The sequence below is a fragment of the Monodon monoceros genome, unplaced genomic scaffold (assembly GCF_005190385.1).
Source record: "Monodon monoceros isolate NGI ecotype Baffin Bay Population unplaced genomic scaffold, NGI_Narwhal_1 Super_Scaffold_9, whole genome shotgun sequence".
Lineage (NCBI taxonomy): Eukaryota > Metazoa > Chordata > Mammalia > Artiodactyla > Monodontidae > Monodon > Monodon monoceros.
Genome location: NW_021703786.1, coordinates 24,860,611 through 24,885,258, shown reverse-complemented (window position 1 = coordinate 24,885,258; position 24,648 = coordinate 24,860,611). Strand labels below are relative to the sequence as shown.

The 24,648-nt window shown below is 45.8% G+C and overlaps 2 protein-coding genes across 4 annotated transcripts in view; one reads left to right on the top strand and one right to left on the bottom strand.

The window, feature by feature from the left end:
• FOXK2 (forkhead box K2) overlaps nt 1-17,570 on the top strand; it is a 67,062-nt gene extending 49,492 nt beyond the window's left edge. For both annotated transcript variants that reach the window (XM_029213412.1, XM_029213411.1), the window contains exons 5-9: nt 3,471-3,664; nt 4,483-4,658; nt 5,797-6,093; nt 6,315-6,524; nt 17,335-17,570. In XM_029213412.1, the coding sequence (XP_029069245.1) occupies nt 3,471-3,664; nt 4,483-4,658; nt 5,797-6,093; nt 6,315-6,524; nt 17,335-17,531 (1,074 nt within the window). In that variant the 3' untranslated portion in view covers nt 17,532-17,570. The remainder of the gene's footprint in view (nt 1-3,470; nt 3,665-4,482; nt 4,659-5,796; nt 6,094-6,314; nt 6,525-17,334) is intronic.
• A 2,696-nt stretch (nt 17,571-20,266) lies between these two features.
• Nucleotides 20,267-24,648, bottom strand: part of WDR45B (WD repeat domain 45B) — a 43,173-nt gene continuing 38,791 nt past the window's right edge. The window contains exons 12-14 of one of the 2 annotated variants that reach the window (XR_003792116.1): nt 21,993-22,110; nt 20,841-21,040; nt 20,267-20,356 (exon numbers count right to left, since the gene is read on the bottom strand). The gene's annotated coding sequence lies outside the window, so the exon portion shown is untranslated. Of the gene's footprint in view, nt 20,357-20,840; nt 22,111-24,648 lie in introns of both variants that reach the window. The other variant, XR_003792115.1, reaches the window with a different exon arrangement.

Here is a 24,648-nt window from a genome sequence, read left to right as displayed (position 1 = left end):
AGGCTGAAGGGCGACCTCCTCCTGGCCTCGGGGTCCTGGGGAGTGAGTCAGTCAGGAGGGGCCGTGATCACAGAGAGGCGAGGCCTGCAGAGGTGACCCCTGAGTACTCTGATTGCTGCTGGCTCCTGAAGTGACTTCACAGCCCACTTAGAACTGAGAGTTATAAACACCCTCTTTACTGAACTGTCATTAACGCTTGTTTTTATTGAAACATCTTCTTTTCTGTCCAGATAAAGGTTCGTAAGGGTGACTGCGCCTCTTGCCTGTGTAAGGCTGTTCCTGGGACATTTCACACCTCCTGCTCCAGCTATTTTAGCGAGAAAGGGCTCTCTTGCTCCAGCCCTCCTTTAATTCATGGATATGCACTCAAATTCCTGTCCTCAGCAGTCCTTGCTCTCCCCAGCATGCCCGCATGTGTCCTTTTCTGTCATGGGACTCTCTGAGCTGCCCATCCTCAGGGACTGCACTTACAGACTCTACACAGAAGGCTCATTCCCATTCCCTCTCTCCTGGCTGAAAACAAAAAGCTTTCTATTTTGCAACCTTGTTTCATAAAAGACCCATATCCTTTTTCTTTTGAGAAAAAAACCACAAATAACTGTCAACCAAAACAGCCCATTTTTCAAGTGTGGATTTGCAGACTGCATCCTGCCCTCCCCAGTGGGGCAGGGGAGATGGCAGTGCCATGCTTCTCGGAGCTCAGGTCCCGGTGATTGAGCCCCTTGCTCTGCCTCAGTTCCTAAGATGACGCCTGTGGACACTTCCCACCATGCCAATTCTGAGCACTTAATGGAAATCCATGGCTCCTTTCAGACTGACTTTTGGTATTTTGCAGTCTACCCATGCCAAAACTTTTTGATTAATCCGGAGCAAATTTGAGCATAAAGCAAGATGGTCTGAGTAACACTAGCTGGAAAGATGGCATCTCTTTTGGTTGCATACTTAATGCCAAAATGTTTTACTTTGTTATGACTTATAATTTTACCCTGCTCAGAATTGAGGTATTTGTTGTGACTGAAAAGTTTGAGAATTCTGGAGCTTTTGGCCTCTGAAAGGACCAGAGCTGGTTTCTGAAAGTAGAGGGAGTGACTTGTGCTCACCCGCACCCTGGACTCTCCTCTGGAAGGTCCTTCCCTTAAATTTCTTTACAAGTCCTTACTATGCTGAATACACACTGGCAAATGCTCAGTGCTGAGTGGGACTAACAGACACAAACTGCCCATGAGAAGTGTAGGTTATGGGCAGGAAGGCTGGAGGTGCTCAGGGAGGACAGCACAGAGCAGACACGAGTGATCAGCTCTGCGCCTTTCCCCTTTGTCAGTTGGGTTCTGGGAAGCAGCCCCTACTGGGGAGAATTTGGGGGAAAGAGAATGTGCACAGTATTGCAGATCCTTTTCTTCGTATTTAGTTTTAAATAATAACCTGCCTTCTCTCTGAATACTTTAAAATAACTTGAGTCACTGGAATTTAATCAGTGTGGTTTAAATGTATATAGCTTGGTTTGATCAAATTACAAAGGCCTTAAATTACCTTAGAAATACAATTATTTATTCTATCTGTGTATACATTAAATATCCCTTATTTACCTCTTCATGTTTTCTAGAGTCTTGTTGGCTGGAGAATCACAGGTGACCAGTAATTGGGCTCATTTGTCTGTGAGATTGTTGTCAGAGCGCAGAGGAAGTTAGACTCTCTTTTGATGGTGCAGACTGGGTTCTGTTACATTTTCAGAACAGAAAATAGCAACTCCCTGACCTAAGGACTTAACTGTACAGTTTGTCCGTGGTGTGAGGGTTAACGGAGCAGCTGTATTGCTGATCCTGGTCCTGACCTTTGTCAGTGGGTAGAAATCCTAGTGCCCACTCCCCTGAAGTAGCACTTCCTGCCTCCAGATTCCCACTGTGCTGACCTCCCTTTCTCCTCCTAACAACATGCATGTGAACCTACTTCACCTCAGTCATTGCAGTTCCAGCCTTCACTTGAGGCTCGGCACCTCCCTTGTCACGTGTCACCTAGCACTGTGCCTTAGTGGTCACTTCTGAGCTCCCATCTGGGTGCCGGCCTCCCATGGTGCAGTCAGGAACTCAGGACCCTCACCCACAGTTCACAGTGAGAGTGTCCTCCAGTGTCATGATCTGGGCTGGCTTTTCTCAGTGTTTTTTCTTAGAATCTGCCTTCTACTCCACACTCGAAAGGTCTGAATGCAGATGGGGAAGGATTGCCTTCTCTGTCTTGATGGGGCCACCAATAACAGATTGGATTTTCTGGAGGGATTGGTGGGTGTTGGTTGGTTATCAGCCAAACCCTATGATAAAACGTCATAGCAAGTATCTGTGGTTATGCATATATTCTAAATCTAATATACTACATCTACTTCTAAACAATCTCACAAATCACAGACATAGCTTAGCCTGTCGCTTCATGTTGCCAATGAGGTGACTGACATCCATGGGTGTTGGTGGTTCGTCATGGCCTGTGACTGGTCTGGTTCTTGAATAGTCCCTTAGATTGGTTGTAAAGTAGTATTTGACATGTTTTGATTTCTGAGCCACCTCTGGGAATTCACAATTTCAGGTCGTGACTAGCAGTTCTATTAGAAAGTTAGTTGGAGAACTTAGAAATGATTTTTGGATAGCCAGAATTTTAGTTTGGGTTGAAACTTTATTAATTTTAAATTTAAGCATTAATGTAAATGCCGAAAGGATCTGAATGCAGGACTTGCATCCAGCTTTTCCTGACCTTTCGTAGATCTCAGATTTCGGTGCATCAGGGAGCTGTCCTCAAATCACGTGTAAACTGTGAGCTGAGCTTTTTGTAATAGAAGAATGGACTTAGGAATTGAGAAAAATTTTCTCAATGTGCCTCACAATACTATTTTGAGAATCAAAGTATATAGAAGTTCTTTTACGGGAAGATGGTGTCAATAATATTTCTCAAACTTTGGCTCATTTTTTCTTCTTTGCTGGTTTGCCAAATACTTTATGCTGGATTAATTCATTTTAAAGGCTGTGACAGTTTCTATAAGCTAATTTTGTGCTCAAAAAAGTATTTTAAAGGAATAGTGGATCTCAGCGCTGTCCTTCTCCAAACAGGGAGAGGTCACAGTGATAGCCCTTGATTTCCTACCTGGTAAAAAGGTGGAAGTTGACGTTTTTCCTGTTGGAAATAGCCTCTTTCTGTGTGCTGTAGATTTCTCACCCCTTCCCCATTCCCCAGTTCCCTTCCTTGCCTCCTGGTGCCCATCCTGCCATGCTGTTCACAGTGCCCTGTGTCCTTGTGTCTTTTCCTCTGTAGAAGCCACGTCGCAGCCTCTGAGTAGTCACACCCCGCAGCTCCTCCTTCACTTTGGGGAGGGCCGGTTCCTTCCAGCACAGAGCTGCAGGACCTTTGCAGGGCACTAAAACTGGGGCACATTTTTATTTCTCAGCAAAGAAATATATGAATTCTACGTATTTTTTTATGTTTCATAGAATTCAATTCGCCACAATCTCTCTCTGAATCGTTATTTCATCAAAGTACCACGTTCCCAGGAAGAACCAGGCAAAGGCTCATTCTGGAGGATAGACCCTGCCTCTGAAAGCAAATTAATAGAGCAGGCTTTTAGGAAAAGACGGCCTAGGGGCGTGCCTTGCTTTAGAACCCCTCTGGGACCGCTCTCGTCTAGGTAAGGAAAAAAGACAAACAAAAAGACCTCATTTAATGGTCAGTAAATTTACCTTTGATGTATTGGTAAATTTTCCTTTTGAAAATGAAGGAATTACCAAATGCATTATGGTTAAATGTTGGGTTGGGGATTTGGAAAAAAAAAAAATGTTGGCTGCCACCCATGTATTTTTGTTTCTAGTGGTCTGAAACAATTCAGATTATAAAGTTTTACTTAAACTTCATTCCTGTGTAACACTGCTGCTGCGTTGAATGCATAGTGTCAATACGATGAGTCGGCAATAGCACGATGCCACGTTGATGAATCATGTTTTTTCCTTTTTCTTGGATGTGAAAAGCTCTTTAAAGCTACATCTTAGCAGCTTAAACTCAAGATTGGTTTATACAGTGTTAATTGCCTGATTTTAAAAGCCATATTTTTAGCTCCATTAGTAGATTTCTGTTTTTAAACAAAAAAAAGAAATGACTGTAATGTTAAGTCTTGAGCCCCAGCCGGCTCGCTCGCTGCTGCCTCCTGCTGCCTGGCTGTGGATGGGAGCTGCTTAGGGAAGCAACCAGTCCCGCCCCATGCTGTGCAGCCTGTGCTGGGTGTGGAGCAGCGGCGCCCTGCATACAGTGGCTCTGTCACAGCCATGCCAGCCTCGCTAAGTGTCCATCTCAGGTCACAGGCATCATACCTAAAGTAAGACTTAAGGAACTGTAGTTGGTTGGCAGAAGACAAATGACACCTTTGTTTTTGCAAAATACGCCTATTAAAACAAGGCAGCTTTATGAGTGCTTTACCTGTAAAAATCCACTGTCTTCTTTTTGGTCATACAGAAGTGCCCCAGCCTCTCCCAATCATGCTGGAGTGCTGTCTGCTCACTCCAGTGGCGCCCAGACCCCTGAGAGCCTGTCGAGGGAAGGTTCACCAGCCCCTCTGGAGCCCGAGCCTGGTGCCTCACAGCCCAAACTCGCTGTCATCCAGGAGGCACGGTTTGCCCAGAGTGCACCAGGTGAGATGTGCAGAGGGCAAGTGTGGTGGGAGAGGGGTGGGTCAGATGAGCATGTGAGCCAGTCTCATCAGAGAAGAAATAGCAAGAGGCCTTGGATCCTTTGCACCTTGTGCCTGATACTTTCTGCATAGTACCTGAATGTTATTTTATAGGCTCTGAAAAATTAATTGCACTGTGTTAAAAAAAAAATCAGTCAACTTTTATGACTCTGTGTGTAGGTGCCTGAAAAATTTTAGAATTAACCCGTTTCTTAGTTGCTTCATCATTCAAAAATCTATGAGAAAGATTCCCCTCGTAAAGAAATAGCATAAATTAGACGAAGTAGACATTAGCAGCAAAAAAAATGTCTATTTAATGAATAGGTGAGCATTTCTCAGTGTACTTATAAAGTCGCAATGTAGAATAAAAATATGTGCCCTGGGGGATTAAAAAAAAAAAATAGTGTGAAAATGTGTCCAAAGTAATTCTGTTATGGTTCCTAGTTGGTTGGCAAAATGTGCGTTTTGGTACATTGGAATTCCTGGCCGTGTTGGCAACACCCCCCCTGCCAGCCCCTATTCCTGTTGCTGGAGTCCAAACGCCCAAATCAGAAAGAACAGAGACTGGCAGAGCTGCTGGCTGCCAGCTCTGTCTCCACACTTCCTGCTCCTCTGCACCCATCATAAGATGGAGACTTTGATCTTGGGGAACACGGCCCCCTCCTTCACGCTTCATTGGGCAGCTTCTTCCCATATCCTGTGTTGAGGTTTTCTTTTTCATGATGAGAGAACTGTGGGAAGAGGTGTTGTAAGAAATCTGAACAGGCACTTCCCTGGTGGTCCAGTGGTTAAGACTCCATGCTTCCACTGCAGGGGGCCCGGGTTCGATCCCTGGTCAGGGAGTACTGCGTACCACATGGTGCAGCCAAAAAAAAAAGAAAAGAAATGTGAACAAAGCACAGATTGCCATTTTAGCAGTTAGATATACATTAAATATCCCCATTAAATATGTCATTTCTTTCATCATGAATGACTTTATTATTACCAGGCGAAAGGGGCCATGTCCTGTTTTCTTAAATCAGTCTGCATGTTGCTAGTAAGGGGTTGTAGTTAGTTGGTTTGGGATGTATGAGCCTCACCCCCACTCCTGTCCTTGGTAGGCTCACCTCTGTCTAGTCAGCCTGTCTTAATCGCCGTGCAGCGACCACTGCCACCGACGATCAAGCCTGTTACCTACACTGTTGCCGCCCCTGTGACCACCTCGACCTCCCAGCAGCCCGTCGTGCAGACGGTTCACGTCGTCCACCAGATCCCAGCGGTGTCTGTCACCAGCGTGGCCGGACTGGCCCCGGCAAACACGTACACCGTCGCAGGACAGGCCGTGGTCACTCAGGCGGCCGTGCTGGCCCCCCCTAAGGCAGAGCCACAAGAGAATGGAGACCACAGAGAAGTAAAAGGTGAGCAGCGGAAGCAGTCACTTCGGGCAGCTTTTCAAGCTCTTAGAAACCCGCCAGCCTCATTCATCCTGACCCCCTTGCTAACATGTTATGTAATGTTGTGCTGGAGCAGGGCTGCTCGCCGCCTGGTTTGTTGTACTTCAAACTAGTGAGATTCTTGTAAGCTACCCAGTAATATTAGTTGGTGTCATGTTTTCTCTTTTCCTTTTCTTTGAATTTAGTGAAAGTAGAACCTATTCCTGCGATTAGCCATGCCACACTAGGTGCCGCTGGCCGGATCATTCAGACGCCACAGACCACCCCTGTCCAGACGGTCACCATAGTGCAGCAGGCACCTCTAGGTCAGCACCAGCTTCCAATAAAAACTGTAACACAAAACGGGACTCACGTGGTGCCAATCCCCGCCGCCGTCCACGGCCAGGTGAATAATGGTAAGCAGTGTCCTCCGTGGGTTACTGGGTGCTAACAACTTGAGCAAAGGTCCTCTGCTGTCCTTTTATGAAGTGTGGTGTTCAAGGTTTTCATTCTGTTACAATTTTTTTGTCAGAAGAAATGTTTGCATTTCTAAACTATAGGAAACTGAATAGTGCTATAGGATACCAGGGAATTGGCTCCCATGTGATTCCCATTGGAGGAGCCATCTGAAGAGAGAAGCATTTCTAAATATAGTAAGTCCCCTACATATGAACAAGTTCCATTCCAAGAGCGCGTTCTTAAGTCCATTTTGCTCGTAAGTCCAGCAAAGTTAGCATAGGCACCCAACTAACACAATCGGCTATGTTGTACTGTACTGTAATAGGTTTATAATAGTTTCCACACAAATATATTTAAAAAAACACAAAAAAATTTTAAATCTTACAGCACAGTACCTTGAAAAGTACAGTAGTACCAGTACAACAGCTGGCACACAGGGGCTGGCATGGAGTGAACAGGCAAGAAACGTTACTGACTGGAGGAGGGAGAGGAGGTGGGAGGTGGTAGAGCTGAAGGATCGTCAGCAACAGGAGACGGAGGGCAAGCTGCAGTTTCACCCACGCCTGACATAGATGGAATGCACATTTGCATCTTGAAAGTTTGCAACTTGAAGGTTTGTATGTAGGGGACTTAACTTATCTAGAGAGATGAAAATACTCCCACCTTTTGTAGACATCTGGGTGTGGCCTAGAAGCAACCTGGGGGCTGTCCCAGCTGATCTGTCCAATGGTGGTGCCCTCCCCTGGGGCAGGGGTGTGCTTGAGAGTATCTGATGGTGGAAGGGGAGAATGCTGGTCTCCTGTTCTCTTTGCTCTGAAAGCCCTCTGGAGCCCCGTGCACATAGCTCCCACGGATGTTCTGACATGGACGAGCCTAAGGGAGCTTGGCTTTTAAACCAGAGGACAGAGAACCTTCTTCCACCCAGTCCCGTGGAGCAGTGTGAAGGGTAGGAGTCCAGCTGGCTGTTAAGTCAGCTCAGGAGTTTGGGCTCCTTGGAACTGGTGTTCAGACGTCTTTGCAGTGAGTCTTCACCCAGGCATGTGGAGTGTGCTTGCTGTCCACACACGTGGGCTGTCGTGATTCAACTACAGGACTCCAAGCAGTAGAATCAGAAGCTACTGGCTCAAAGTAGCTCTCTGTGCTCAGAGAAGGTTTCTTGGAAAGAGGGTGGGGAACAGAAGGCTTAATAGTGTTGACCTCTGAATCCTTCCTTACTGAGCTATGAAGGGACAGAGACCTGGGACAGACACCTCATGTGATTCCGCTTCCCCCTTGCTCCTCCCCAAATTTAATGGACGAATAATATCTGCAACCTTTTCTAGGGAAGACTAACCACTGAGAGTTTTTTGTTTTTAAGTAATAGGTAACATGCCACTTGTGCATAAATTGAGAAGTTTGCAACCAGTTGCCCATTTAAAATGCTTTCTTCCTCAAGCCCGGTGTCTCCTAAGTAACTTAAGAGTTTTTCAGGCCTCATTCTTCTTTTCTTCATGAATAACCTGGTTGTTACAGGTGGTCCAGATGTGGCAAACCTGGTGGCCCTGTGTGTGGCTGTGAGCAGGTGGTGTCAAGAGGTGGACAGTCTATTTCTGGTCAGAGCCGTTCTTCCCTGTCTTAAGCCATGGTGTAGGCTGTTGATTCCCAGATACCATGTGCCTTAGAATCACTCAAGGGCTCCCTCCCACAGTCCCCAACTGAGCAGGTCTGGCCTGGGACCCAAGAATGTACATTTCCCACATGTTCCAGACCTTCTGAGAACTGCTGTGCAGGTCAGGGCCCTTTTATGGCCACCTGTCTGAAGAGTTTGAGAAACTGTGTATCCCTTTCACATATTTAAATTGGTGTCTAAAATTTTTCTTTATAAATTTAATAAGCAAGGAATTAAATTTTCCACTATTGAAAATACTGATGTTTTATTTTAAAATATTTTTTTTAATTTTTATTTTTGGCTGCACTGCACAGCTTGCAGGATCTTAGTTCCCCAACCAGGATTGAACCTGAGCCCTCAGCAGTGAAAGTGCGGAGTCCTAACCACTGGGCCACCAGGGAATTCCCAATACTGATGTTTTAAAATAAAACTTATTCTTTTAAACGTGCTCCAGGCTCTGAATACTGCTCTGATTTGATGCCCCTTCTCACCCACATATCAGCACACAGACAAGCAGGCTCACCAATCCTCGTGGCTCAATCCCATGTCCCCCACAGATTTTGTGCTAGTGCCACATACTTTATGCTTAAATGTCATTTACTGAGTACATCTTTTCTTTGCAATAATAAAATGGAGAAATACTAAAGATTTAATTGTCTGTGACTATAAGGATTCACTTATCAATTGTTATAACTATAGAACTGATCAAAACCAAACTTATAATTCTTTAAAAATTTTATTTGGGAATTCCCTGGTGGTCCAGTGGTTAGGATTCTGCACGCTTTCACTACCATGGACCCGGGTTCAATCCCTGGTCAGGGAACTAAGATCCTGCAAGCCGCATGGCACAGCTAGATAGCTAGGTAGTATTAAAGATGCATTTTTCAATATATCTGGGCTTTAAAGAAAACCACACAATTATTGTATTATATTGACAATCACTGCTGGGAGCAGTAGGCAAAGTGCTGGGTCAGCCCTGAGAAACCTTGTTCCCACTCAGAAGAAGGAAGGGTAGAAGAAATGCTAAAACTCCTTCCAGTTTTAGTCATCTTTTAGTGGGAATTATCTGTTAGTGGGAAATTTTATTGGTTCTCCTTGAATTTAGTCTCAACCTTTTACTTAGAAACCACTTGGTCTAGAAGAGGATTTGATGTCTAGTCAGTAGTAAGTCAGGTCCACAGTGCCAGTGTTCCACTCTTCCTTTGTTTCATGCTCCATCTTGACATTTGCATCCCCAAAAGCACCCCAGTTGAGTGGGTGAGAGAGAGGCTGTTGAGAAAGGGGAGGAGGGAGGAGGTGGCAGATCAGCTTTTAGAAAGATTCCATGGGCAAGTGGAGACTCTGATGGTGGTTTTTTTGGAAAACTGCTGTCGGGTGTGATGTGGATGCTGTATGACCCAGCTGTGACCTCCCTTACCCTTGAAAGTCACTCTCAAGAAAGGGAAGCAGTGCCTAGTACTAATGAATTTTGAAAATCAGAAGCTTTGGTATTTTAAATTTTTATTACGGAAAATGACAAACTTTCTGAAAATTAATTCACAGCCAGCCTTGTTCCATATTCCTCACCCGTCCCATCTGCTCCCACCCAGATCCAGACATGTCATTCCCTGTTTTGGCATGCGTCTCTAAAGATAAGGACTCCCTTTTAGTATATAAGCACAATACCATTGTTATAGTTTTAAAAATAAACAGTAATTCTTTTAGTTAGTCTTTGGCTGCGTTGGGTCTTCGTTGCTGTGCACGGGCTTTCTCTAGTTGTGGGAGTGGGGGCTACTCTTTGTTGCAGAGCACAGGCTCTAGGCACACGGGCTGCAGTAGTTGTGGCACGCGGGCTTAGCAGTTGTGGCTTGTGGGCTCTAGAGTGCAGTTTCAGTAGTTGTGGCGCACGGGCTTAGTTGCTCCGCGACATGTGGGATCTTCCCGGACCTGGGCTCAAACCCATGTCCCCTGCATTGGCAGGCGGATTCTTAACCACTGTGCCACCAGGGAAGTCCCAACAATAATTCTTTTATACCCAGTGTCTCCTTAGGGTTCAAATCATCTGTATTTTTTTTTAATTGTGGTATTCAATAAAATACACATAATATAAAGTTTACCATTTTAAAGTATGTGCTTCAGTGGCATTAAGTACATTCACAGTATTTTGAAGCCATCACCTCTAACTAGTTGAAAAGCATTTTCATCACCCCAAAAGGAAATCTCACACTCATTAAGCAGTTACTCCCCATTCCCCACTTACCTCAGTCCCTGGTAACCACTAATGTACTTTACATCACTGTGGATTTACCTGTACTGGATATTTCCTGTGAATGGAATCGTATGAATTGTGGCTCTTCTTAGCTGGCCTCTTAGCACAATGTTTTGAGGTTCATCCATGTTGTAGCATATGTACATCATTCCTTAGCTGAATATGTTTCCATTTTGTTTATTCATTCATCAGTTGATGGGCATTTTGGTGGTTTCCACCTTCTGGCTATTGGGAATATTGCTGCTATGACACTCATATACGTATTGGTTTGAGTCCTTGTTTTCATTTCTTCTGGGTGTATACCTAGGAGTGAAATTACTGGGTTGTATGGTAATTCTCTGTTAATTTATTGAGTAGCCACCAAACTTTTCCTCAGCAGCCACAACAATTTTCAATTCCATCCTCAATGATGTGCAAAGGTTCTGATTTGTCCACATTCTCACTTGGTATTTTCTCCTTTTTTTTGATCATGGCCATCTCTTAATTGTGGTTTTGATTTGCATTTTCTCCATGACTAATGGTGTTGAGCATCTTTTCATGTGCTTGTTGGTTATTTGTATAGCGTCTTTGAAGAAATGTCTAAATCCTTAGACTTTTTTTCTAAATTGGGTTGTTTGTTGTTGAGTTATAGGAGCTCTTTATATATTCTGGATACTAGGTCCTGATCAGATACAGGTTTCCCCTGCTATCCAAAGTAGAGGGTTCCTGTGAAACCTAACAGATGCACAAAATGAGTCAAGGTAGAGCACAGACACTCAGAGACACAGTTCAGAGCTCTGGCGGCTTGATGCTGAGATGGAGTATGGTTCCTGGGGAGGAACTTGGCGATGTCACTCACTGCTCGGGCTGCTGCTGCCTCTCCAATGGCTCGCTGCAAAACACATGGTAAACGCTATTTTTGCTTTTTGCCTTTCTCCATAAAAGTGAAAATCCTCTTCAGATTTCTTTCCATTATCAAAAATGGGTACTAACATAGGTCTTTCATAAAAGTGAAGTGGCATAAGGGAACTTTTGCAAAGGGGGGCGTGGGGGGATACCTGTATATGATTTGCAGATATTTTCTTCCATTCAGTGGGTTTGTCTTTTCACTTTCTTGATAGTGTCTTTAATGCACAAAAGTTTTTAATTTTGATGAAGTTTATTTTCCCTTTTGTTTCTTATGCTTTTGGTGTCATATGTAAGAATTCATTGCCAGATCTGAGGTTATGAAGACTTACACTTAGACTCCTGTGTTTTCTTCTACTAAGAGTTTTATAGTTTAGCTCTTATGTTTAGGTCCTTGATGCATTTTGAGTTAATTTTTGTATATAATGTGAGGGCCCGGCTTCATTGTTTTGCATGTGGAGATCCAGTTGTCCCAGCACCACTTGTTGAAGAGACTGTTCTTTCCCCGTTGAATGGTCTTGGCTCCACTGTTGAAACTCTGTTGACCTCAGATGTATGCATTTATTTCTCTCAGTTCTATTTCATTGATTTTCGTGTCTACCCTTATGCCAACACCACACCGTTTTGACTACTGTAGCTGTGTAGGAAGTTTTGAAATCCGGAGGTGTGAGTCCACCGTCCTTTTTCAAGAATGTTCTGACTATTCTGGATACCTTACAATTCCATGTGAATTTTAAGATCAGCTTTTCCATTTCTGGGGGAAAAAATGGGATTTTGATAGGGATTGCATTGAATCTGTAGATTACTTTGGGTAGTATTGCCATCTTAATGATATTAAGTTCTCTAATCCTTGAGCATGGAATGTCTTTCCATTTATTTAGGTCTTTGATTTCTTCAATGTTTTATAGTTTTCAGTATATAAATCTTGCAGTGTTTAAGTCTTGGTTAAAATTCTCCCTATTATATTTCTTTTGAATGTTTTTCTAAATGGAATTCTTTTCATAATTTTCTTTTGAAATTGTTTATTGCTACTGTATAGAAATACAACTGATTTTTTTGCATGTTGATCTTGTACCCTGCAAGTTTGCTGAATTCAAAAACTAATACTAATTGATTGTATTGCTTTTTTTTTTTTTTTTTTTTTTGCGGGGCCTCTCATGGTTGTGGCCTCTCCCGTTGCGGAGCACAGGCCCTGGACGCTCAGCCTCAGCGGCCATGGCTCACGGGCCCAGCCGCTCCGCGGCATGTGGGATCTTCCCGGACCAGTGCACGAACCCGTGTCCCCTGCATCGGCAGGTGGATTCTCAACCACTGAGCCACCAGGAAAGCCCTGATTGTGTTACTTTTTGATTAGGGGGTTTCCTTATGTCAAGATTTTCTATATATAAAGATTATGTCATCTGCCAGTAGAGATAGTTTTACCTCCTTTCCCATTTGGATGCCTTTTATTCCCCTTTCCTGCCCAGCTGCCCTGGTAGGACTTCGAATGCAGTGTTGACTAGCAGTGGCAAAGCAGGCATCCTTGTCTTGTTCCTGATCTTGGGGGAAGCATCCAGTCTCTCACCATTGAAGCTGATTAACTGTGGGTTATCATACATGTTACTATGTTGAGGACTTTTCCTTTTATTCCTGGTTTGCTGAGTATTTTTATCATGAAAGGGTGTTGAATTTTGTCACATACTTTTCTGTGTTAAGATGGTCGTGTGTTAAGATGGTCGTTACTCCTTTAGTCTATTAAAACAGTGTATTCCATTGGTTGAATCCAACATGCTCTGGCCACTTTTCAGCCTCTTCTGCACTGGACCACAGTTCTGGTCACAGGTACTCAGTCCATTTTTGTGGAGACTCTGCTACCCTAGACCTCCATCTTGTGGGGCAGTGGTCTCGGGAGGAAAGGTGTCTTTACCCTGCAGACAGTGTCCTCGTATGACTAGCGTTCCACCTGTTGTCCTAAATAGTCTCCCCTGTGCTCACAGGTATTATTCCTTCTCATAGAAAGTGGCCCCAGCCTCCAGCCTGTGCTGCCCTGGGGTCCAGGCCCTGCTAGGTGTTGAGGAGGTGAAAGGGTTTTGTGGGAGCCTTCTCCATCTGCCTGGTGGTGTGCTCTGTTGACTTACCCCAGCGTCCTTCGGGAACCACTTGCAGGTTGCGGTAGCAGCAGGCAGAGCGCCCGCCGGACCAGCACCGTCTTCCGCTGGCGCAAGGGGAGGAGCTGCTTGGACTTGGTGGGGCGTGGCCAGGTTAGCAGTCAGGCAGCGCCGCCTCCTCTGGGGCATCATTCTGCCTCTGCATCTGCAACACCCGCCCCGTGTGAGGCTGCTGCTCTGTGGGACTCCTGGTAGGTGGTCCCACGCACTTGAGCCTGTATCCATGGATTCCATATTTGCAGATTTCTTGCAGATCACTGAAATTTACTTGTAACTCCCAGATCAGTACTCATTGTATTGATTTCACAGTCCTTTCCGGGCTTGTGCAGAGCAGCAAAGTATTCGAGTTCAGCATGCTGGTTCCCGGCGGAGCACAACTCGGCAGTGCCCCCTCCTCCTCATTTCAGCTCCCACTGTGAACACGTGTTGTACTCACTGTTTCTTAGGGCCACGTTTTTCATGTTTTGTAATTTTTGTTGGTGGTTTTGCTGTTTTTTTTTTTTTTTTTTTTTTATAAAACTATGTATATATGTATGGCTGCATTGGGTCTTCGTTGCTGCACGTGGGCTTTCTCTAGTTGTGGTGAGCGAGGGTTACTCTTCATTGTGGTGCACAGGCTTCTCATTGCGGTGGCTCTCTTGTTGCGGAGCCTGGGCTCTAAGTGTGCGGGCTTCAGTAGTCGCATCATGTGGGCTCAGTAGTTGTGGCTTATGGGTTCTAGAGCACAGGCTCAGTAGTTGTGGCGCAGGGGCTTAGTTGCTCCGCAGCGTGTGGGATCTTCCTGGACCAGGGCTCGAACCCGTGTCCCCTGCATTGGCAGGTGGATTCTTAACCACTGCACCACCAGGGAAGTCCCGGTTTTGCTGTTTAAAGTGGACTCCGAGCATGGTTCTGAAAAGGCCTGGAGTGTTCTAGGCACAGGAAGGCTGTGATGTGCCTTATGGAGAAAGTACAGGCATGAGTTCAGTGTTAATGGATCAACAGTATAGATTAAGTCATCTTTAATCAAAAGCCACATAAAACAAGGTATGTGTTGATCAGTTGACAAGCCCTACCCCGTGTTTCCCCGGGGCAGCAGCTCAGCACCTGCCAGCTTGGTATCCCACCTGGTATGGCTCAGCTTTGGGCACTGATTCACTCACAGCCGTGTCAGGCATCTCTTAGGAGCAGTGGTGCTGGGCTATAGCAGGAAATGTGTCCATGCGTTATGCTTGGAGGGGAGTTGAGTCTCGCCTGAGTGGAGAGTGCATCCCAGGACACAGCCAGGAAACTGGGTAGGACAGCACGTTGGCAGGGAGACCTGCAGGGCCAGGGGCTGCTGGTGTGGGAAGCGGGCAAGCTGGGGAACCAACGAGTGTCCAAGCCTAAGATGGGTATTTCAGGGACATTCACAGCCACAAGGAGGCTGGAGGCTTCAGGGGATCAGCCAGGAGGCCGTGCCACCATCCAGGTTGGAGCTGCTGGCCTCTGCCTGTGTACGCAGACAGTGCTATTAGATGGGTGGGGGGCGAGAGGGATCAGGATGGTGCCTGGCGTCCCCTTGGAATGTGACCCTGGAGTTGAGTCACCCTCCTGCTGAGGCACCATGTGACTGAGGGCAGAGTACCCCCAACAGGAACATGGTGTTCTCCCTGCTCTGTGGGCACCTGTGTGGCCTCTCGAGAGCGCCCCGGTGCAGCACATTGTCATAGCACATTGTCACAGCTGCCCTCTCACCTTTGGGAAAGGAAGCCCGTCTCCCCAGGAACGTATGTTGAGCTCCAGTTACTGCCACCACGGGCATGAGGAGGGCATGGAAAGGAAAGCCTGGCATTTTGATGCCCGGTGTTCATGGGAAGTGGAGAGGTAGGGTGAGTCCAGCTGTGAGGTGGGCTCTTGGCCCTGGCTTCAGTCACAGTTGCACATGTGTGGTTCACTAGCATGGTTATGGCTGTGTTATTTCTTCAACGACTCCTCATCATTTTGGTCAGATATGGAGTCTTGGGCCGACACCGTGCTTGGGTGGCGTCCCACCTGCTCACTGTAGCCTGAGTGCCCCTTTGCACTCTTCCTGCTGAGACTTCTCCTCTGCCCACTCCTCAGTCTCCCTCACTGTCCTGGTCCTTTCCTTTTCTTTCTGTCACCTTTCTTAAGGGTTTGCAGTTCATGGTTAGCGGAAGACCCTGCTCAGCCTGGCCTAGGAACCACGCCATGCCTGCTTGGGAATCTGGGACCCAGGCTCCACCCACATCCCTGCCTCCCGGACAGCAGGCCCTGCTCTCTGCTGCCCCGCCCCAGCACACCAGCCCCTTCTTCCAGTCACATCATTTTTCAGGCTTTGACCGTTTGCACTGATCTACCGTTAACTCCATTCTGCTCTGATTCTACAGCCACTACATCCTCCTGAAATAGCATTTATTCAAGCCAGAATTTTGTGGGGCATCTCCTAGACTAGCCAAGGCTCTGGGTCTCTGCCATGGACTACAGCAGTGAAGTGTGTGTCCTGCTGGAAGAACCCAGGCTCCGTGGCAGTGCTGCCCCAGCACCACACATGCCCTATTCATGAAAGTGACACAGCAGTCGTTCTTGAGAGATGACACTGGAGGTGGTCAGAGGCCCCATGTTAACCAGGGTCCAGCTGCTGGTCCCTTTGTTCCCTAAAGGCATGGCCACGTGAAATTTTCCTACACAAAATCCTACTGGGACTTTCAGTTGGAATGGTGTTGAATCTGGAGATCAAAGTGGGGACACTGGCATCCTGGTAGTGTCAGAGCTCCCCTTTCTTTGACCTCAGTCTGTGTCCCCTGGCTTCCTGTCTCTCATTTTGTAGACCCTCCTTCATCTCACTTAGCTTCAAGTTCCATTTCTTGAGAGGAAATTCTGTAATCCCCCTGTGCCAGCTAAAGCGGTATGTTAAACACCTAAAGTTATAAAGCTTGGCGTAAACTCCTTATACTTACAGCTCTTATGCAGCACGCAGAGCAAACTGTCATGAGTTGCAGCAGCCGTAATGTCTACTTACTAACATGAGTGTGGCGGGACAGCACGCGTGTCACTGCTGGGACGCAGGCGTGCTCAGGAGACAGGGTCGCTGTTCCCAGCTCTTTGTGCACTTATCTTTCTCCATCTGGCCACCTGCTGCCAAGGTCCTAAACCTCGGGGCATGAGGGCATGGGGTGGGAGGGCAGGGGTCTTCCTGGACAGGATGCTGCTTCTCCAGGTCACTGTGCATCCTCCAGCACACATCCCACCCCCCGACTCACCCCCAACCCCCTCTGAGTGGAATAGCTCCAGGCTCCTCCCAGCCCAGGCCTGCTTTCCCCCTTGGAGGAAGCAGCACTTCCAGGTGTGGGACGACCAGTTTGCCTGGTTGTGCAGAGCACGAGGCAGGTGAGATCAGAGGTGGTGGAGACCCTTGTGCCCAGTGAGAGCCCCATGAGGAGGAAGGGCCCCTCTGTGATGAAGGCTGGAGAGAAGAAGGGCTTGGGTGGAGGGGTGTGGGGAAGCCGGCCCAGGGCTCGCAGAGCTCCCTCTGTACAGGCTAGGCTCGGGAGAAGGTGTGTGGCTCAGATGCAGGCTTGGCTTGCTGCACCCCGATCCCCTTCTGGGTTTGGGGACTCTGCATCGGGGAGAAGCCGGCAGTGGCCCGTGGGCCAAAACAGCAAAGCTTGTCTGCTCTGTGCCCCACCTCTGCCTCAGTCCCTTTACCCCTCCTCTCGCTTCAGCAAGACAGCACACGACTGGAAGCAATAAACAGATGCCGGCTGTTCATAAAGAGACTCACTGTTCACGCAGTTAACGTGTGGTGGGGACGAGGGTCCATCCAGAAGCACGGGCGCTGACTCACTGTTTCTCCACAGCAGTGGCGAGTCCCTTGCACATGCTGGCGACACACGCCTCGGCGTCTGCCTCCCTGCCCACCAAGCGCCAGAACGGCGACCCGGCGGAGCAGCCAGAGCTAAAGCGGGTCAAGACAGAAGATGGCGAGGGCCTCGTCATCGCCCTGAGCATGGATGCGCCGCCGGCAGCCGTGCGGGAGAAGGGCGTCCAGAACTAGCGGCCGGGAGAGTGTTTCTCACTTTAACGTCAACTCTGTGGTGCCAAAAGGAGACACTGCCTCTCACCGACGCTCAGAGCGCGTTCCCTCGGTGGGTAGAGGGCCCTGCGGTTGGACTTCACCTCAGCACTGGAAACACAAACCCAGGTGGCCTTAAAACTCCTTAATTTAAAGACTGAAGTCACCCCTGAACAAAACCACACGCAGCAAAGCTGGGCTCCGGCAGTGTCTCCCCGCCCAGCGCTCAGCTTAGTTCCGAGTAGATACTCTCAGTCCTTCCGAGGGAGGACGCACCCGGTGCGAGCAGGCCTGCTGGGCCGGAGCCACCCCGCCACCAGTAGACAAGACAGTATTTTGTTGTTCACATGTGGAATTAGAATATTTTGAGGTGTACTTTCTTTCTTTACAAAATAATGGGGTCTTTGACATTTCAGATCACTCCATTTCTACTCTGGTAATTTTGGAATCACACAGGACCTTTTGTGTGGATTTCATTTGGGGAGAAGAAACAAAGTAGTTTTGTTTGTTTTTGTTGTTTGTTTTCAGCCTATGGAATGATTTACTTTTGTCTGTCCTGTTTAAGTTAAATGGAGCTACTTGACATCTACAAATTTTCCACGTTAGAGCAGTTACCTGAATTAATCCACCTCCATTTCCGTGTGTAAGACGGACAGACACACAGACGGACACCCGCGGGCCACTTGTAACCCTGACGGAAAGAGCTGCCAGGCTCGCGGAGCTGCACTTACCCATTTCTCTTTCTTGCTACTTTTTGTTGTTTGTTTCTTTGTGTTGACTTTGTCCCTGGCATAATTTTCCACTCTAAGTAAAACAAGTCTCCTATGTATTGTGTATGTTTAAAACAAAAGAACTATTACTTCTTCATTTGGAAAAAAAGATTCAATCTTTTATCACACACCCTTTTCAAACAAACATCACAGATCTCTCCGTGGCACGTTCGCTATTTTAGGTGCCGTCACCAGCTCTCGGCATCGTCCGACCAGCCGGCCACCCCGATGATGGTGCGGTTTGCCCCCCTCATGGCAGGAGCAGCTGCTGGGGTGGAGCAGAAGCTGCCTGTTAATACAAGGGTCTTGGAAGCAGGCACCCTCCGTCCGGGTAAGCATTGGAAACACCTAGGTTGCTTTCTGATTTGTAATAGGAAATTCCCCTCAACCTTTTAAAACTGAATTCAGTACTAAGGCTGACTTCTCTCCTACAAAAAATAAAAGCGAAAGGAAAGGAAACAAAGGTGAGAGAATGAGAAGTAGGAGGCCCGCACGGCCTCAGCCCATGTTCCTCCAGAAGAAAGCCACTCACCTTTCCAGAGGGTTCTGGGGGTCAGAGCTGAGCAGCATGCAAACAGAAAGAGGGCTTTGGCCTTATTGTGAATTTTTAAATGTCATCGTCATAACATTATTTATTTAAATGTAGTTATTTTGGTATTTAATTTTTTTTTAAAGAGAGGAAAAAACCCCTGTATTTTCCTGGTGGAATGAAACAGCTCAGAATGGTATATTTAGGCAATTTTAAAACAGTTATTATTTACCTAAAGACCAAATATGATAAACCTGTTCTAAGTATTGTGTGTCAATCCACGGTATGGAGCTGTCACAATGTTGTTGCAGATAATGCATATTAAAAACTATGAAATTACTGCACACTAGCTGGATTTATAACTCAGCCATTTAAAAAATAAAAACGAAACCATCATGTGAATGAGACCACGTGTGTGACAGTAGCAAAATCTAACTTGCAGACTGAAGCACAGATGGATCAGAGCACCTCAGGGCAGCAATCTGCATCTCCCAGGCACTTTACAGATACCTTGGAATGTATATTTTTTTTCTTTTTACTCAGAAGGTTTGCAATTTGCAAAATAATTCGGATCTGCTGTGTCCTACATGTGGGATCGGGTCACTCCACTGAGTGCTCCAGACCTTAGTCATGGCCACCGCAGCCCCCTAACCGTGAGCTCTGGGGAGGTGAGTGGACAAGACCACCCTGATGGGGAGATGGCCTGGGGAACACTAAGCAAATGCCTTGTGCGTCCTCCAGGAGACGCATCTCCACAGCCGTCCAGAAAGACTCGGGTAGGTTTTCCCTGCATAAGCCCAGTCCATCAGTTGATTATTTCTGAGCCTAAAATGTAGACTTTATGGGCCTGGAGGGATTTCTGCTTGGTTTATAGGTAAGAAAAGTACCCTGTTCTCAAATTTAAAGAAGGGAGAAGGTTAGTTTTGGCTGCTGGGAGCTAGAGCATGCCTTTTTCAAAGGTGGGGCATTCTCTTTCCTTTTTCCTTCTGTCTTATTCATTTGGCTCATTCATTGGCACATAGGAATTTAAGAATATCAAGGAGAGGGCAGGAAAAGGAAAACATAGATTAACAAACTGCCGTGTCCTGGGCACTTAAATTTTTTTTTAAATTTAGCTTTGAATCCCCAGGAGCCCTTCAACACCCAGGAGTCACTGAGCTTCTGTCCTTGTGGCCCCACTTGATGCCTGGTGCTACATCAACAGTCACGTTGCAATTCACTCCCGCCCGGCTGTCCACTGGTGGTTCCTAAGTGTCTCATTTCAAAAAGTCTCTGCTTTGACTTCTGCCAAACTTCTGAGCTCCCTGAGGGACTAGAAATTTCATTTCAGCAGCTTTGCCCTGAACCAGACAAAAATACAAAAGGGAAACTCACACGTGATCCAAGTGATGTGGCGCATCCCAAGGTGTCTATGCATGGTTTTTGGATTAATCTTCCTCTCACGTCAGTTGAGTCTCCACCCGGACAGCTGAGCTCCTTAAATGCATCACACCTCTCATCGTCCTCTCCTAGAACAACAGAGTAGGCGGGGCCACGGTCAGAAGGGGGTGGGGCGTGTCAGGACTTGGGATTTCTGTGCTATGTTACACAAAGAGACAAGTGGCAATCTTCAAGTCCTAACCTCCACTATTCTAGAAGGTATAGTGGTGATTTGTGTGCAAAGATTTGAAATTTTAAAAGTACCAAGTTCCTAAAATTCAATAAAATATTTTTATTAATTTTAATTGAATACAGAGTATCATTGTCATTTTGATAAGCTTAAGCAGGCATGCTTTTTTGCTTTTTTTTAAATGCTCTCTGAGCACACCAAAGGCCTAGAGCACTGGAGCGAGTATTCGAAGGAGCTGCTGTGAGGACAGCAGTTCAGGCTTCTTGACTCCACCAGAAGAAAGGGGTCATTGAGTGTTTGCGTGTGAAAAGGGCATTGGGTCACAGGCAGCGATAACAGTCTTGCTGGCTTTCAATCCATCATGTTAGAGTTTTCAAACTTACTTTGAGGTTCTGGTTGTAGCTGCTGTTTCTTCTGCAGACTTGCGCCTCAGCTTGAGAAAGATCATTGCAAACAGCCTGAGATACATCCTCCCTTGAGATGAAAATCTTGTCTAAATAGGCACATGGTATTCCGGTTCCCACACTGTTAACACTTGGATTGTCCAGCTCCTAGAAGGTCTGTGGTATGGATTGCTGATGTCCTGAGGGGTAGGGAAGAGGAAGGGGGAATACTGAAATGACACGAAGTCCCCTTTGGGAGCTAAATGAAGCTCAAGCACAGAGTGTTCACATGGAGTTTTGTTCTTGACATTGATGCCCTAGTGTAAAAACAGTTCTATTAGCATAAGAGCTGCTCTTCGTGTACTGAGACTCTCTCTCCTAACAAAAGGGAGCATTCCTAAATGTTTTTTTCAGATCTGTTGTCCATGTTGTTTTTTTTAACAAATGTATTTATTTTATTTATTTTTGGCTGCGTTGGGCCTTCGTTGCTGTACATAGGCTTTCTCTAGTTGCAGCGATCGGGGGCTACTCTTCGTTGTGGTGCGCGGGCTTTTCATTGCAGTGGCTTCTCTTGTCACAGAGCACAGGCTCTTAGGTGCGGTCCATTTTGTATTAATAGATGCTTTAAAGTGCATTAGGTCTTACCTCTCCCTTCTCACTCAGGAAAAGCTCCTCTGGTAATTCATTAGGGTCACCTTGTTGAAGTTAAACTGAGTCAAATAAGAGCTATCCTACAGGATAACCTACCTTTACCCAAGAAAAAGATGTTGAAGGCAGGAGGCCTTCAGGTATAGGAAACAATTCAGTAACTCTGATAAGAGGTCTTTCATGTAGCAAAAGCCATGTTAGTTATTGCGGAGAGGCCCACATTTAGGCCACATTTCGTCTCTAAGGAAGATATAGGGGGGAATTCCCCGGTGGTCCAGTGGTTGGGACTCCGAGCTTCCACTGCAGGGGGTACAGGTTTGATCCCTGATCAGGGAACTAAGATCCCGCATGCCACGTGGCACGGCCCAAAAAAAAGGGAAGGCATTGGGGCATGTCATGAAGCTATGTGCAGTTGCCATATGGTAAGTTCAGTCCTAAATATGGGAGGTGAAAGAACCCATAGTATGTAGTGATTTAAACTGTAGCCTGTTGGCCAGCACTCACCGTAGGTCTCTGTGGAATACTGCCTCTTGTTGTTACCCCTCCATGTTTACATCCATAGCAATACAAAATTAGATTTTAACATGGGTCTCTCAGGTGATCTCTGATGAGATGACTAAACCTGTGGGCACAAAATTTTCTGATTTTAGAAATGTCTTTCTGAGGTCTCTGCCCTGTGTCTCACCCACTGGCTGAATAAAATAAAGCAACTGTCACAGTCCTCTGAAAAAGAAATAGTAGCAAGGGGGTTAAAACTGGAAGAACAACCAACGTGGTGATTATTTTCCTGAATTTTTCTCCCCTCTTGTATCTCCTGATGTAGACTCCAGGACAGCCTGAATATCAGAACTGCATGTTAGGAATGAACATCAGAATACCCAAGAGAAGCCTTCCCCTCACAGGGGAAGGGGGCCCCTGTGGGACACGTGGAGGGGAATCACAAAACTGTATACCTGTAAGCAGGAGCCCTGGAGACACTGAGGACTCAGAGAAGAGGAATTGGGAAATGGGACATTTCTAGTCCAAAGAAGTTGGGGGCAGGAGGGAGAAATACTTTTCTTTGGCCCCAAGGAGTGTGCAACATCGCAGGGAGGCTAAAGCCTGAGACTTAGCCAAGGGCCAGGAAAGCGGGTACCTAGGAGACAGGAAGTTAGAGAAAGATTCTCTAGGGCTGTGTATGGCATCCTGGGCTCACCCTCAGCTGCACATGCCTGGAACTGAGGAAGCAAAGCAAAGTCTTTATTAATTGAACTCCCATGAAGAATGGCCCCAAATAGCACTGCAGAGCTTGGGAAACAACTGACCCCCAACAGCTGACCCCAAACCACAACCCACAGAGGGCAGGTCGGCACATTTATTCTGAACCTAGCCAGGTTATTTGCCTGCTTAAAAAAAAAAAAAAGGATTCTACATTCTCTACAGGATTTAAATAGGACTCAGAGCTTCATAAAATGAACAATGTCCAGAATACAGTTCAAAATTACAGTGTACAAAGAGCCAGGAAAATCTCTTAAGGGGAAAGAAAAGAGATGTCAACTTAAGCATGTTGGAATAATCAGAAAAGGACATTAGCTTTCTGTGGCTTTAATTACTGTAACCAGACTCCATGAAGTAAGGGCAAATGCTCTTGAACCGAAAGCTATAGAACTTAAAATTAACAAATGAAAAATTCGGTGGATCAACAGAAAAATGCTCGGAAACAAACGAACCTTAGCCTCAGGGACCTGTGGGACAATATAAAAAGATCAAATACACCCTGGGTTAATGAATTCACAGCAAGAGGAGAAAGACATTGGTGTTTTAAAAATAATAATAACAATGCCTAAAAATGTCCCAGATATAATTGTAAAGATTCACAAAGCTCCAAATAGGATAAACTCAAAGAAAAACCATGTCAAGACATACCACTGTCTACTGAAACTGAAAACATTTTATACTGAAAGCACCCAAAGAAAAGTGACTTACTGCATACAGAGTAACAATCTGAATACAAATTTCTCATCAGAAACCATGGAGGCCCTATGACTAGAAAATTTTTAAAGGGCTTAAGGTAACTGTCAATCTAGAATAATATATCCATAGAAAATATCAGGAGTGCAGATTAAAAGATATTCTTAGATGAAGGAAAACTAAGAATTCTTAACCAGTAGAGCTGCTCAAAAAGAAACGCTACAGGACATTCTTCAGGCAAAAAGTAAATAATAGAGAAACTGGAACTTAAGGAATGAAGGAAGAGATCAACAGAAATGGTAAATATCTGGGCAACTATAATAACTAGTTTTTCCTCTTAAATTCTTTAAAATATTCTAACTTTCCAATGTAAAAGTTTTAACATTGTCTATCAGGGTTTTCAGTGTATATAAACTTAACACATATTGACAAAAGTACAATATAAAGGAGGAAGGCAAAGGTTTGTAGGTCTCTACATTTCTACACTGAAGTGGTAAAACATTCTGAAGTAGACTGAAAAGCTAGCTTTGTCTGTTGTAGTCACTAGTGCAATCCCAATACCAAACAAAGGTAAAGGAAAAATCCAAAAGGTAAATTAAAATGGAATGTTAAAATTTATTTTGAAATAACACGAAGGCAGAGAACAGGAAACCAAAGGGGAGGGGACAAGCAAAAAACAATAATATGGTAGGATCTTATCAATAATTACATTAAATATAAATAGTCTAAATAGACCAATTAAGAGTGTGTCAATTGGATCAAAAAATAAAACCCAACTTACTTTAAATAATATGGATAGGTTAAAAGTAAAAGGATAGAAAAAGTATATCCTGCAAACACTTGAAAGTTGGAGTGACTATATTAATGTCAAAGTAGACCTCAGAATAAGGAAAACTACCAGGCATAAAGACGTTACATAATGATACAGGGTCAATGCACCAAGACACACAACAGCCGTAGGGTTCCAAGCACCCAACAACAGTGCCTCAAAATAAATGAAGCAGGTACTTTGGTTTCAGGTTCCACGTGTAAGGAGCTGGGAAGCTGCCACTTCCTCCTAACACATAAATAGTGCAACAGCCCAAAAATCAACAACTCGTCTTGGAGCTAAGAGAGGTGAGGGTGCAGGGCAAACCACTACCCCCAAGATAGGAGAGACAGATGGGCGAACACAGGAGTGGAGACTACCACGGGGACCGGTGCCGGGCTA